At 42.4% G+C, this 10,800-nt stretch overlaps 5 protein-coding genes across 5 annotated transcripts; all 5 read left to right on the top strand.

Moving 5' to 3' along the window:
• The first annotated feature begins 894 nt into the window (after nucleotides 1-894).
• On the top strand, nucleotides 895-1,629 carry LOC122145746 (histone H1-like). The gene has a single exon (XM_042761301.1). The coding sequence runs from the start codon at nucleotides 969-971 to the stop codon at nucleotides 1,584-1,586; it is 618 nt and encodes a 205-aa protein (XP_042617235.1). The 5' UTR covers nucleotides 895-968; the 3' UTR covers nucleotides 1,587-1,629.
• A 1,339-nt stretch (nucleotides 1,630-2,968) lies between these two features.
• Nucleotides 2,969-3,452, top strand: LOC122145752 (histone H2A-like). Its single transcript, XM_042761307.1, has one exon. The coding sequence runs from the start codon at nucleotides 3,019-3,021 to the stop codon at nucleotides 3,403-3,405; it is 387 nt and encodes a 128-aa protein (XP_042617241.1). The 5' UTR covers nucleotides 2,969-3,018; the 3' UTR covers nucleotides 3,406-3,452.
• A 1,090-nt stretch (nucleotides 3,453-4,542) lies between these two features.
• Nucleotides 4,543-5,116, top strand: LOC109096707 (histone H3-like). The gene has a single exon (XM_019110338.2). It carries the CDS (start codon nucleotides 4,593-4,595, stop codon nucleotides 5,001-5,003), a length of 411 nt encoding a protein of 136 aa, XP_018965883.1. The 5' UTR covers nucleotides 4,543-4,592; the 3' UTR covers nucleotides 5,004-5,116.
• Nucleotides 5,117-8,828: 3,712 nt separating this feature from the next.
• Nucleotides 8,829-9,329, top strand: LOC109092651 (histone H4). Its single transcript, XM_042761313.1, has one exon. It carries the CDS (start codon nucleotides 8,874-8,876, stop codon nucleotides 9,183-9,185), a length of 312 nt encoding a protein of 103 aa, XP_042617247.1. The 5' UTR covers nucleotides 8,829-8,873; the 3' UTR covers nucleotides 9,186-9,329.
• Nucleotides 9,330-9,996: 667 nt separating this feature from the next.
• LOC109070586 (histone H2B) lies at nucleotides 9,997-10,459 on the top strand. The gene has a single exon (XM_019087128.2). It carries the CDS (start codon nucleotides 10,043-10,045, stop codon nucleotides 10,415-10,417), a length of 375 nt encoding a protein of 124 aa, XP_018942673.2. The 5' UTR covers nucleotides 9,997-10,042; the 3' UTR covers nucleotides 10,418-10,459.
• The last annotated feature ends 341 nt before the right edge of the window (nucleotides 10,460-10,800 follow it).

Consider the following 10,800-nt stretch of genomic DNA (forward strand, 5'->3'; position numbering starts at 1 on the left):
AAGCCCAGCAAATATCTGTGGGTTATACTAATTTAATAAGCATTTTGGATTTCTATTAGAATATTTGTGCAATGGTGATAATGTGTGAGATGTTTCAATGTCTCAAAGTTTAGAGTTGCATTTAAATAAAGCTTAGATTGTGAAGAATCACTTGCCCTTGTGTTTCCACAAAGTGGCATTGCAGTCTATGGAGGTCACCTGTTGGATAACACACACACAACACACACACCACACACACACACACACACACACAATTATTATAAATGAATGACACTTAATGCACATTTGTACAAACTATACTAATCATTTGTCAAGAAAAAGTAAACTCAAAACTCAAAACCTGTAAACTCAAAACGAATCCATTATCCACATAAGACAAGGAACAAGAAAGAAAGAAAGCAAGAAAGAAAGAACACAGGAGTCTCAGACTCGAAGTCTCCGGATGTTTGTGCTTCAAGCTGCCCAAAACAACAGCTGTATCAAACACTGCACACGCGCTTCACTGATGCTCATTTCATTAAATTCACTTCCAAACTGTTTCTGAAACACTCAGAGGACGAGTTTAATCTTTTTTCAACTTTTCCACTGAAACGAGGCATTAAATGCGCACGCGGCTTTGTTCCGTGGCTGATGCTCGCCTCGAGTTTGATCTGACCAGAGCAAAACAAAACAGTTCCTCGCCGCGTATTTTTAGTGTCCACAGAAAGCCAAGAACCTCTGCTTGATGTTCACTTTGTTTCTACTGCGCCCAAACTATTTTAGCAGTCTAGTTTTGCCCTTAAATGTAGAAGAAGAAAACACAAGAGTCCGCGGCTCGTGGACGCGCACAGACAGCGAGCGGGCGGGTTGAGTCTACGAGGTTCTCATGTGTTAAATAAGAGCGCAGCGCGGTCCGAGTGCTGCTCATTGCTTAACATAGCGAGCGTTTGATTTGCTGATTTTACTGAGTACTCTACACAGAGACAGAGATGGCAGAAAAAACCGCCCCAGCCGCAGCCGCCCCGCCGGCCAAAGCACCCAAGAAGAAGTCCGCTGCTAAAGCCAAGAAAGCAGGTCCAGCTGTCGGTGATCTGATCGTTAAAGCCGTGTCCGCATCGCAGGAGAGGAGCGGTGTGTCTCTCGCCGCCCTGAAGAAAGCTCTCGCTGCCGGCGGCTACGACGTGGAGAAGAAGAACTCCCGCATCAAGCTCGCCATCAAGAGCCTGGTGACTAAAGGAGCCCTGGTGCAGGTGAAAGGAACCGGTGCCTCCGGCTCCTTCAAGATCAACAAGCAGCAAACCGAGACCAAGAAGAAGCCGGCGAAGAAAGCAGCTCCTAAAGCGAAGAAGCCCGCGGCCAAGAAACCCGCTGCTGCCAAGAAGCCCAAGAGCGCGGCGGCAAAGAAGCCCGCCGCTAAGAAATCCCCCAGAAGGCCAAGAAAACCGCGCTGCAGCGCTAAGAAGGCGACGAAGAGCCCCAAGAAGGCAAAGAAGCCCGCAGCGCCTAAGAAAGCAGCCAAGAGCCCCAAAAAGGCCAAGACTGCCAAACCCAAGGCGGCAAAGCCTAAAGCTGCCAAGCCTAAGAAGGCAGCTCCCAAGAAGAAGTAAAAAACTTCTGTTTTATTCCCCAACGGCTCTTTTCAGAGCCACCCACAAACTCTAAAGAAAGAGCAATTACTTTGTGGAAGTAAGGTTATGTTAAGATACGTAACTAATTTGCCCACCATTTGTTACTTTTAAAAACAACACAATTAATAAAACGGCAGACACAACATGACAATAATCCATCAACAACTCATTCACTGCTGTTGTAAACTGCAGGCAACGGGATAAATAACAGCAATGCACAACAAAAAGTATTTCTTTCGTAAACACATTACACACAGCAGCGGGGATTAAAAAAAAAAAAAAGCTTCTAAATCGTTCTGGAGAACACAGTCATTACTAATCTCCAACTAATTAACACTGAAGAACTAAAAATACCATCTGGATGTTCTTCATACAAAATCATTTTTAATTTTGCCCTTGTTCTTTTTTCCAAAAAAAACCTCAAGAGAATCTGGAGCCAAAACCAATAGTATAACCATCCTTTCTGATCGTGTTATTAATCCTGTTTTTATCATCCACAGTGATATCAGCTCCCCAGCAGAGCACTGCACCGAAAAGAAGACAGAAGAGGCTTTAATGCCACAAGAACTGAACTTCCTCAAAAATAGTAATCCTGACTGTGGTTTCTTAAAGACAACCTCACTGTACTTTCTCCAGTTTAATTTACTGTCCAAATGGACGCCAATAAATTTAAAAGACTGAACTATTTCTATCTTCTGACCATAGATTGTCACCAGTATTACTGCTTCCTTATGTCTTCATATATCAACGATCAACTCCTTAACTGCACTAAATAAATAAATAAATAAATAAATAAATGAATAAATAATCAACAATATATATATATATATATATAACCTCTTTTCTATTGTCCAAACGATTATTTAGTTTGATTAGATCCACAAGATCAGTGTCATAAGAAATCTTTTGTAGACACCAAGATGACTGAGTATGCTGACAATCAGAAGAATACAGTGCAAATTAAAAAGGTGATAACTTAATAAATTAGAAGAGGATCTGAGTTCACCTCGACTCACAATGTTGTACATGTTGACTGTGTATTTAGAGAAAACACAAAGTAATACACATATATAAAAGTTTAATAGCTTTAATGGATCATTGATCTAAATTTAATTAGGTTAAAAATATGGATCAATGCTTTTTGCCTTAACAATTATTTTGAAATACTTTAACAGCAAAGATTTCTTTAATGTTTTCTGTCGTGTTTTTCTTAAAGCTGCAGAATCCGCGCGCCAGCTGTGGGAGGCGTGGCTTCGGCGGTCGGTGTTGGAGGGAAGTTCAGTGATTGGTTTGAAATCTTACAGACTCTAAACCAATGGGCGACTCGCAGGCTCTTTTAAATACAGTAGAGCGGGGGGCTCACATAGTCATTATTTCTGCATTAAAAACGTAGCATTTTTTTACATCAACTATGAGCGGAAGAGGCAAAACCGGTGGCAAAGCGAGAGCGAAGGCCAAGACTCGCTCCTCCAGAGCAGGGCTGCAGTTCCCCGTCGGTCGTGTTCACAGACTTCTCCGCAAAGGGAACTACGCACAGCGCGTCGGTGCCGGAGCTCCCGTCTATCTGGCGGCTGTGCTCGAATATCTGACCGCTGAGATCCTGGAGTTGGCCGGAAACGCCGCAAGAGACAACAAGAAGACCCGCATCATTCCCCGTCACCTGCAGCTGGCGGTGCGCAACGACGAGGAGCTCAACAAACTCCTGGGCCGAGTGACCATCGCTCAGGGCGGCGTGCTGCCCAACATCCAGGCTGTGCTGCTGCCCAAGAAGACCGAGAAACCCGCCAAAGCCAAGTAAACACATACAAGCGTGTTGCTGAAACCCAAAGGCTCTTTTAAGAGCCACCCATTTTATCTCTCAAAGAGCGCTTTCTTTAACTTAATTTCATGCGTTTAATAACACATTATCATTAAAAATCAAGAGTCCGTGAAGAATACATGAATATCATCAAACACATTAACAGCCGCGAGCTGTGACGGAGCTTATGAATGAATGAACAAATTAGATTTGTAAAATAGGGAAGTGTAATTTTGATGATCTCTGATTAATGAATAGTTCAGAACTATGAAACAAAACAATGAGTATGAAGCCTAAATTGGTGTGTTTGCGATGCGAAGTCACATAATCAAGAGGCTCTCTGCTCTGATGTTAAATTTCACAGAGTAGACAACAAAGTCGCTAAATGTCACTAGATGACGTCATACGTTAATTAGCATATTCATGACGTAAGTGCGTCGTATTTTCTTGCATCCCTGTGCTTACATACTGCATTTTTAATGCAGCCAAATTCGCAATAAAACTGTTTTTATTATTATATTTTAATGTTTCTGTTTACAAACAACGGAATGAATATTATAATGACTGAAACGCGGTCCATTAAGACTACATAACCAGCTCTCAAAGATATTAATCTGCACTAAAATCCTATTCACGGCATTGTCTAATGAAATCAAATACTCATACGATAAAGACAATGGCTGTGCTGTGATTTCGGCTATATTTGCATGTACAGTAGAGTTAGAAGCGACAGAATATATTTTTTTTAACTGAAAGTGCTGCTCCTCTCTGTGCTCGCTGAACAGAGCAGATGCAGAGAGAGAGGCGCGCGCTGGGAAAGAGAGACCTCGCGCTCGTGCGGCAGTACCAGACAGTCTCAGAGACTAAATAAGGTTTGTCCAAGAAAGTCGCTAGATTTGTCGCTAGTCGCTTTTTCCGAAAAATGTCGTTAAGGGGGTCTGAAAAGTCGCTAAGTTGGCAACACGGTTTGTCCAAGAAAGTTTGAGCGGGAAACAACCAGCTATGTTTACAAACAGAAGGGGGGCAGTCATTGGTTAACAGTCATGATCTCACATATCAGCCAATCACAAGCCTCTGCACCTTTATGACGCCAGAAGCTTTGGCTGTATGAGCCGTTAAAAGCAGGCGTGTAACACAGAACAACATTTTCTGCTCGAGCAGGATCGTGATAGACGTAAAACTCAGCAATGGCAAGAACCAAGCAGACCGCTCGTAAATCCACCGGTGGTAAAGCCCCGAGGAAGCAGCTCGCTACTAAAGCCGCCCGGAAGAGCGCCCCAGCCACCGGCGGCGTCAAGAAGCCCCACCGTTACAGGCCCGGGACCGTGGCTCTCCGAGAGATCCGCCGCTATCAGAAGTCCACCGAGCTGCTGATCCGCAAACTGCCTTTCCAGCGTCTGGTGCGAGAGATCGCTCAGGATTTCAAGACGGACCTGCGCTTCCAGAGCTCCGCCGTCATGGCCCTGCAGGAGTCCAGCGAGGCTTATCTGGTCGGTCTGTTCGAGGACACCAACCTGTGCGCCATCCACGCCAAGAGAGTCACCATCATGCCCAAAGACATCCAGCTGGCGCGCCGCATCCGCGGAGAGCGCGCTTAAACCCGCCGCTGCATCAGCCGCAGTAAACCCCAAAGGCTCTTTTAAGAGCCACCTACATCACACTGAATGAGATCGTTTCCACTGGAACACCCAATATAAAACATAGCAAATAACGCTGCCTTCACATTTGGAAATAGTTATGTTGGTCTAAATTGTATGCGTTTGAATAGTTTAAGTTCCCCGTTTCTACAAAGAACATGCACATGCAACACACAGATGTGTAACTGTTAATCACTGACCCTGTTGTGTAATTATTTGTGGGGCAGCTGTGGCCTAATGGTTAGAGAGTTGGACTTGTAATCAGAAGGTCGCATGTTTGAGTCTCTGTGCTGGCAGGAGTTGTAGGTGGGAGGGAGTGAATGAACAGCGTTCTATTCCACCCTCAATACCCGTGGCTGATGAGCAAGGCACTGAACCCCCAGTTGCTCCCCAGGCGCTGGATATATAGCTGCCCACTGCTCCGGGGGTGTGTTCACTTCTCACTGCTGTGTGTGTGCACTTGGATGGGTTAAATGCAGAGCTCCAATTCCGACTATGGGTTACCATACTTGCCAAATGTCACGACTTTCACTTTAATTAAAGAGTTTGTGTAAGTAAATAGGCAATGTGTGTGTATATATATATTTTGAGATTTTATGGGTTATATATATATATATATATATATAACTTTAATTAAAGAGTTTGTGTAAGTAAATAGGCAATGTGTGTGTATATATATATAAGATGGAAGTTAATTTACTATAAACAAATTTTAAAACTGTTTCATGTATTTTGTAATGTTTAATGTATAAGTAGAGATAATTTTGTTATAACAGTAGTTTATTTATGGGGGAATTGAGAAGCACTGATTCAATGTTTAATATGATATCTGGGTCATGGTTTTGTTTGCGCTCCTGGTCTCGGTCTCTCACTCATAGCAAACCAACGGCTGGAGGGGTGTGTTTAAGGATATTCTGCCCAAGCCGTCAAGCTGACGTCATCAGAAAACAAATGCATTCTAGAGCGGAAGTTAATGTTCAGATTTTGATTAAATATTACAAAGACAAACAATTCGATTAATTGTTCACATCAAGACTAGCAATGTGTGCAAGTAAAGTCAATTTTGATTTCATGCAGACTTTAAGTTATAATCAAGGCTTGTTTATTTTGTGCATCTACTGGTGTTGCTTCATTCTGTTTCCTCAAACCTACTGACCTCGGTCTTACTCGGCTGTTGCGGCCTCCACATTACACGGACCATTGTGACACTTTGCATAACTCTGCTCTGATGGTCATCAGGTAAGTTTATCCATTACTGTTTATGAAATTCGGCCTATCGTGGCCTTCACATATCACAGCCTATCAGGGACTTCACTTAACATTGAGTATCTCTTTTTTTATGGTCATGCTGATCTGGCTCTCTGGGTTCTGGCAGCTAGATGGAGTTCTATCAAGCGTGCGCAGGAGTCTAGCCTAAAGAATGTTTATGTATCCGTGTACATGCTCTTAAGTCGCTGCTAGAACCCTAATTCTACCTCTATCATTTAATCTAAACTAAGGGCCTCTCTTACTCAGTGCGGTGGTTTAGAATTCCCGTAATCCGCATCAAGCTGCTCTCTACACGATCGTCCTCATCGGATTTCTGTCAAGATTAGACTCTAAACTATTTCACGTAATACTCAATTTACAGTATAATTCTCTTAGCAAACTACTGGTGGTGGTTCTTTCTCGCATGCTCCTCATGTCCAGTCTATCACGGTTTTTCACATACAGCGGCCTATCGTGGTCATCTACACGCGAGGCTTTCACATCACATAGTTTATAGAAACGTACGCAGGCTATCAATGTAATTGCAGCCCGTCGGGCCTTCACTTTACATGCCCTATCGAGGCTCCACATTACTCACCCTGTAGAGGCCTTTGCTCAGTTAGGCTTATTGTGAACTTTGGGTAAGTGACTATTATTGTTTACATAACTGTCTATTATTGTCCTTCGCAAAATTGGCCTGTGATGGCTTTTCTCATTACATCAACTACGCTGTCTTTGTGTTAAATGGTATAATGTGGTCTGTCATTAGATGGCTCAAACAGTCATTCGTTTGTAATGTGTATGCATTTTGCTAAATGTAATGCTGTAAGTTTAAGGTAAATTAAGCAAATACTGGTGGTGGTGTCACACCTATTCGTTACGTCTACTCTTTCACCGTCTCTCGCGGCCTTCCCTCACGGCCTATCAAGGCATTTCTCTCTGCGGCTGGTTCAGCTCTATTTAGTCACCAAGCTACTGGGAAGATGGTCATCCTCCGCATTTGAATCCTACATTAGACCTGAACCACTGAACATCTCAAAGAATATCAAGCTGTCCTCAAGGTAATCTATATGCAATTACTGGTGGTACAATACCTCTTCATATTACTCACCACAACCCTTTATGGTTTCTGTGGCTTAACTTGGCCTGTCCTTCATGGCCTTCCCCACTGTTACTCATCTCGTGGACCGGGGTCTATTTCATGGCCTTCCTCTCTGTGCATACTGAGGCACTTCATGCTACGGCCTCTTAGCTTTCTCACTACGGCCCATCTGGGCATCTCCATCTGTAGCTAGGCCTTTTCTCCACGACCTTTGTGGCTTTTCTGTGGTCTATCGCGGCCCGTCTCCTCTACTGTATAAGCTAATACTTAAGCTATAATCTCATACATTCTTAAATGCTTTTAGAATCACTTTAATTATGACTAATTAAATCTTATCTTTTCTTTTTTTTTGTCCATATGATCTAGGATCTTTTAAGAAGTACTTTGTCTGGTGGGTATAAATCTTTCTTTTGGGGTATGCTCCGCCCTGCCTTCGTCTTCGGCAGAAATGGCTGGAATCTACAACGTCTGATGCAAGCTACAGATGGGCCCTACGCCAAAATACTTCTGTTCTGTGTATTGTTTTTTTTTTTTTTTTTTTTTTTTATAAAAGCCTTTTAAACTTAGGATATGCTTTTCGTTGTTTTCCAGTATACCAAAGACACATGTGGGAAAATAAGCTACAAATACTGAAGCAGCAAACTTTGCAGAACACGAAATTTATGTCACTGCCAAAACTTTTGGCCACAACTGTAAATATAGAAAAAAAAATAGGTATAGGTCTATAGTTGTTTAAAACATTGCAGATCATCTTCTTTAAACAGAGGAATAACTTTAGCTATTTTTAAATCCTCTGGTACAATCACAGTTTTCACAGAAAGAGAAAAAATGTGAACAAGTGGCTGCAATATTGAACATTTCACCTGCTTGACAAAGAAATACAGAAATATCATCATAGCCATGTGAAGATCATTTTAATTCATCAATAATTGCACTAATTTCTTAAATTTCAGGTGTCTTAAAAGTAGAAATAACAGGAAAGTTTCCTGATATATAATCCAGGGGTACAGCATTACCAGCAGGGATATTAATATCTGTTTGAAGAATCAACTGTGATTTGTACACAAGTTTAAAAAACTTCTTTCTTGTTGGTCATATTTATTTCCAGATTTGTATTATTTCACTTCAGGCAGGATTCTTCTGATTATTATTTGATTGAAAACCTTACTCAGGTTCAGAAAAACACTGCAGCATCATCTCAGCTGGACGGGGTTTGATCTGACAAACGCATGTAAACATGATGCAGATGATCTTATAAATGCTTTAAAACACGGATTTTAATATGAAACACAGGACAGACATCGTTAGATCAGGGTTTGGATTAAACCTCATTGTTTCCTGCTCTAACGAGCGAAGAGGGGTGCGCCATGTGACTCGCGCTGGTTTCAGTCAGGTCCTGTAAGCAAATGTAAAAGGCCTCCCTGCAGCTCTTATTTCTTATTCGTTTTCGTCGCTCGACTGAAAATAGGAGAAACTTCATCATGTCTGGAAGAGGCAAAGGCGGTAAAGGACTCGGGAAAGGAGGCGCTAAGCGTCATCGTAAAGTTCTGCGTGATAATATCCAGGGAATCACCAAACCCGCCATTCGTCGTCTCGCTCGCCGCGGCGGAGTCAAGCGCATCTCCGGTCTGATCTACGAGGAGACCCGCGGGGTGCTGAAGGTGTTCCTGGAGAACGTGATCCGCGACGCCGTCACCTACACCGAGCACGCCAAGAGAAAGACCGTCACCGCCATGGACGTTGTGTACGCGCTCAAACGACAGGGACGCACCTTGTACGGTTTCGGAGGTTAAACACCGTAAACCACAAACACAACGGCTCTTTTAAGAGCCACCCACACTCTCACATAAAGAGACGAAGTTGAAGTGATGATGTTGTTTTATGTTGTAATTAAAAAATAATAATAAAGTGCTTATGAGTAAAGCAGTTTTAAAATGTGAAGTGTGTTTAACACTGGTTTGTGGGTTGCTCTGTGATGATAGCTACTTATTTTATTGCCCAAAACTGATTATTAAAACTAGAGCTCTTGTAATTGTTCATTTTGCTATTAGAGTCATATACAATGAGTTTTGTTTATTTTAGGATGTTTCAATTTCATGTAGTGTTTTATTTGAACGGAATTGACTCACAGAATCAAAAGAAAAACATTTAGATGGCAAAGGTACTTAAAAACAAAAAGTGAGTTTGGCAGGGCAACAGAGGAGGAAAAAAAGTGTCTAATCGTTAATATTTTATTTACGTTACTCTAAATTCTCCCACAACGTTTTTTCCTAAAATGGGGTTATAAGGGATTTTATAAATTACACTGTTTGTATTTGATCCTGAGAGATATTTGAGGCGCATTTCATTGTATACGGTAGAATAAAACTAAAGGAGCGGGAATTGACACAAAGGAAACAGTCGGTGGGGGGTGTCGGTCAAACATGGAGCTGTGGGCGGAGTTATAACTGAACGGAATGTGATTGGCCCTCGTTCTAGTCGTGATGCCTTGAATTCTCCAATTAAACACGAGTTTATGGGTTTGACCAATGAAAACACACAATCAGCAGCTTCCACATCTCTGTGTTAATTAGCATAGATCAGTGAATAAATGTCTCTGTCCCGCTCATTCTAATCATTGTTTTTTGAGGTTTTGATCTCCAGCAGCATCATGCCTGAACCAGCGAAGTCCGCGCCGAAGAAAGGTTCCAAGAAGGCCGTCACTAAGATCGCCGCTAAAGGAGGAAAGAAGCGCAGAAAGTCCAGGAAGGAGAGCTACGCCATCTACGTGTACAAAGTGCTGAAGCAGGTTCATCCTGACACCGGGATCTCTTCGAAGGCGATGGGCATCATGAACTCTTTCGTCAACGACATCTTCGAGCGCATCGCCGGTGAGTCGTCTCGTCTCGCTCACTACAACAAGCGCTCCACCATCACTTCCCGAGAGATCCAGACCGCCGTGCGTCTGCTGCTGCCCGGGGAGCTGGCCAAACACGCCGTGTCTGAGGGTACCAAGGCCGTCACCAAGTATACCAGCTCCAAGTAGAGCTCCGCTGCAGTTCTCACACACACAAAGGCTCTTTTAAGAGCCACCCAGGTTTTCTGTTAAAGAGCTCTTGACAGCTATATGGAAGGCTCTCGGTGTGAATGGCTTAATCTTACAGTTTATGGATCATTGGTGTTTTTTTTTTTTTTTTTTTTTTTTTTTTCAAAATCTGAAAGTATTATGTGCTGTTACAGCACAAAGCTCAAATATAATTCTATTTACGTATTTAAAGTGTCATTAAGGTAAAATGTTAACTGTTACTTTTTTTTGTTTGTTTAATTTAACAACTTATTGTGTAGAGCAAAGCAGTCCCAATAAAAGATTCATCTGAAAGTAAATTTTTCTGATTTGTATGCAGGTGTATGCTAGTTTGAATAATTTTT

The sequence above is a fragment of the Cyprinus carpio genome, chromosome A7 (genome assembly GCF_018340385.1).
Source record: "Cyprinus carpio isolate SPL01 chromosome A7, ASM1834038v1, whole genome shotgun sequence".
In the NCBI taxonomy this organism is placed as follows: Eukaryota; Metazoa; Chordata; class Actinopteri; order Cypriniformes; family Cyprinidae; genus Cyprinus; species Cyprinus carpio.

What these genes read in the sequence shown, in the direction of transcription:
- LOC109070586 (XM_019087128.2), top strand. Translation starts at nt 10,043, where the DNA reads ATGCCTGAACCAGCGAAGTCCGCGCCGAAGAAAGGTTCCAAGAAGGCC.
- LOC109092651 (XM_042761313.1), top strand. Translation starts at nt 8,874, where the DNA reads ATGTCTGGAAGAGGCAAAGGCGGTAAAGGACTCGGGAAAGGAGGCGCT.
- LOC122145746 (XM_042761301.1), top strand. Translation starts at nt 969, where the DNA reads ATGGCAGAAAAAACCGCCCCAGCCGCAGCCGCCCCGCCGGCCAAAGCA.
- LOC109096707 (XM_019110338.2), top strand. Translation starts at nt 4,593, where the DNA reads ATGGCAAGAACCAAGCAGACCGCTCGTAAATCCACCGGTGGTAAAGCC.
- LOC122145752 (XM_042761307.1), top strand. Translation starts at nt 3,019, where the DNA reads ATGAGCGGAAGAGGCAAAACCGGTGGCAAAGCGAGAGCGAAGGCCAAG.